Genomic DNA, 2500 nt, shown 5'->3' with positions numbered 1-2500 from the left:
ACAGAAACTGTAAATTGACAGCTATACACACTTACAATATGCCAGTGTAGCCAACCATAAATCTCAATTACTTTTCAAGTAAAATATCTATAAAAACAAAATAAGCTTTGTTGGAATAAAATCCATTGTATTCTGAACCTAAATCCAGTTCTCTTTAGCTTTAGACTGCTCTGATGTTCTATGGAGAAGGAACCAAGAGTAAAAGAAAGTGACATTTTATCATTTACTTATCAAAAAGTGCAAATATCATACATATTTCATACACATTAGTACATTTTCATGGCAGATTTTATTACTAGTAGGTAGCTTACAAAATATGACAGTTATCTGTAAACAACTTTCCTTCTGTCTGTCTGTCTATCTCAATATTTATCTCTGAGTGTTTGTCTACATATTTATCTTTAATTGTTACCTTGCATCTGCTTGATCATATCTTTTGATCCATATTCATCTGTATTTCACCACTTTTCTCTCTCTGTATCTGTCATACAAAATCAAAAACATATATATACAGTAAATTACTTTTTTTTTTAAATCATTCAATGAAGGAACACATTTCAAAAATATATAAGCAAATAATCATACCATAAATGCATTAAAAAATACTTAATAATGATACAAAACACAATAATATAAAAAATCATAACAATAGCAGTAATGACTAGAAAACCCCGACATACTACTCTGTTGCGACGAGTGTATAATGCACATCCTTCTGTGTGGGTCGCTGTAGAGGGTGAGCAAGGAGAGAACCACAATGATTGTGCAGCTTGGTGGCATTGCGAGATACTTCCAAAACATAGCTCCAACCGCTCTCATCCAGTCCACACAACAAGTCGAAGATCCCCTGAAAGTGTAGGTCATGAAAATCCCGCCAGAGATGCATCCATTTTATCATATAAAAATCTTTATCTCTTGGATTACATTTCATGTGAAGCTAGAGTATAAATGTAGATGGTTTCAACAGCTAATGCAATAAGCTTGTGTGTGTGTGTGTGTGTGTGTGTGTGTGTGTGTGTGTGTGTGTGTGTGTGTGTGTGTGTGTGTGTGTGTGTGTGTGTCTTTTCATACATACATACATACATACATACATACATACGTACATACGTACATACGTACATACGTACATACGTACATACGTACATACGTACATACGTACATACGTACATACATACATACATACATACATACATACATACATACATACATACATATATATATATATATATATATATATATATATATATATATATATATATATATATATATATATATATATACACACACACACACACACACACACACACACACACACACACACACACACACACACACACACACACACACACACACACACACACACACACACACACACACATATATACATACATACAGAGTTTGCTGTGACATATGTATAGAAGATATAAATGAGAATTAATATCACAATTCAAGAGATGCACCTATTTCAAATCAAATCATAATCATAATAACCCTGTGTAATTCAGGTGAAAATCTAATCAAATGAGACAGTGTTATCTCTTGCACTGTCACAGTTATTAAATCCCATTTGTACCGTTTCCAAGATACATTATGATAACACTCCTTAACTAATTTGTACTCTACTAGAGTTCAACTGACCTCACACTTATTATCATCACTTGGAGTCTCATGCATATACAAAATATCAAGGAAGTAATGCGGGCTCTGACTCAGGTTGGTAAAGCTCGTTTTACCCGACAGGAACTGCGGTAAACACTGTGACCTTCCATAGAGCATGACTGAAATAAAAGTAATGGTGCTGATTTGAGGCTTGTGGCAAGAGTATAGTCCTTATAACAATATCTCAATACCTGTCTTAGAAGCAAGCAAAGTCCGATTTACAAATCCGTTTCTTGGCTTCATAACCAGGTACAAAAATTCATCTCACGTATGATCATAGCCACTGCATTTTTAACACCCATTTGCCCCCTTACTCGTTCTGATGACGTAGGGCGGAGGAGCCACCGCTGGGTTTGAGCAATGAGGCACTGACACCTGATTTGCAATGAGGCTGAAGAGATGGCTCAGGTCAAAGTGGGATCCCGAAGTAACGGCTTCTTCCAACTCATCCAACTCAGCGATTATGTCTTTTGGGTTACTTGTGAAGTCATGGAGCTGAAATTTCCAGTAAGAATATTACCACTACTACCACAACTATTACTAATCCTTACTATCATCTGTTTTACAGAGAATTTGCCTCTAATCCTTCTTAAAGATCATTTGTTACGTTACTACTTTTACTACTACAACAACTACTTTTATTACCACCTACTACGACTATAATAACTCCAACAGATCCTTCCTCTACTGCTGTTGTTAAAGCTGTTGCTGAGGATTAAGTATATAGAGATATTAAACATATGACTTAATAAATTGCTCTTATGGCGGGGGTGGATGTAAATTCATTCACACTCTAAAATGTCAAAATGAAATAGGCAAACTGAAGAAAAAACTTATTACA

At 35.0% G+C, this 2500-nt stretch overlaps 1 protein-coding gene across 1 annotated transcript in view; it reads right to left on the bottom strand.

Moving 5' to 3' along the window:
* Positions 1-209: 209 nt before the first annotated feature.
* LOC113826418 (BRISC and BRCA1-A complex member 1) overlaps positions 210-2500 on the bottom strand; it is a 10765-nt gene continuing 8474 nt past the window's right edge. Inside the window, exons 5-7 of the mRNA XM_070142007.1 lie at positions 1974-2154; positions 1639-1778; positions 210-847 (exon numbers count right to left, since the gene is read on the bottom strand). Of these exons, the coding sequence (XP_069998108.1) occupies positions 680-847; positions 1639-1778; positions 1974-2154 (489 nt within the window). The 3' untranslated portion in view covers positions 210-679. The remainder of the gene's footprint in view (positions 848-1638; positions 1779-1973; positions 2155-2500) is intronic.

Source organism: Penaeus vannamei, chromosome 28 (assembly GCF_042767895.1).
Source record: "Penaeus vannamei isolate JL-2024 chromosome 28, ASM4276789v1, whole genome shotgun sequence".
Taxonomy (NCBI): domain Eukaryota; kingdom Metazoa; phylum Arthropoda; class Malacostraca; order Decapoda; family Penaeidae; genus Penaeus; species Penaeus vannamei.
This window is presented reverse-complemented; position numbering and strand designations above follow the sequence as displayed.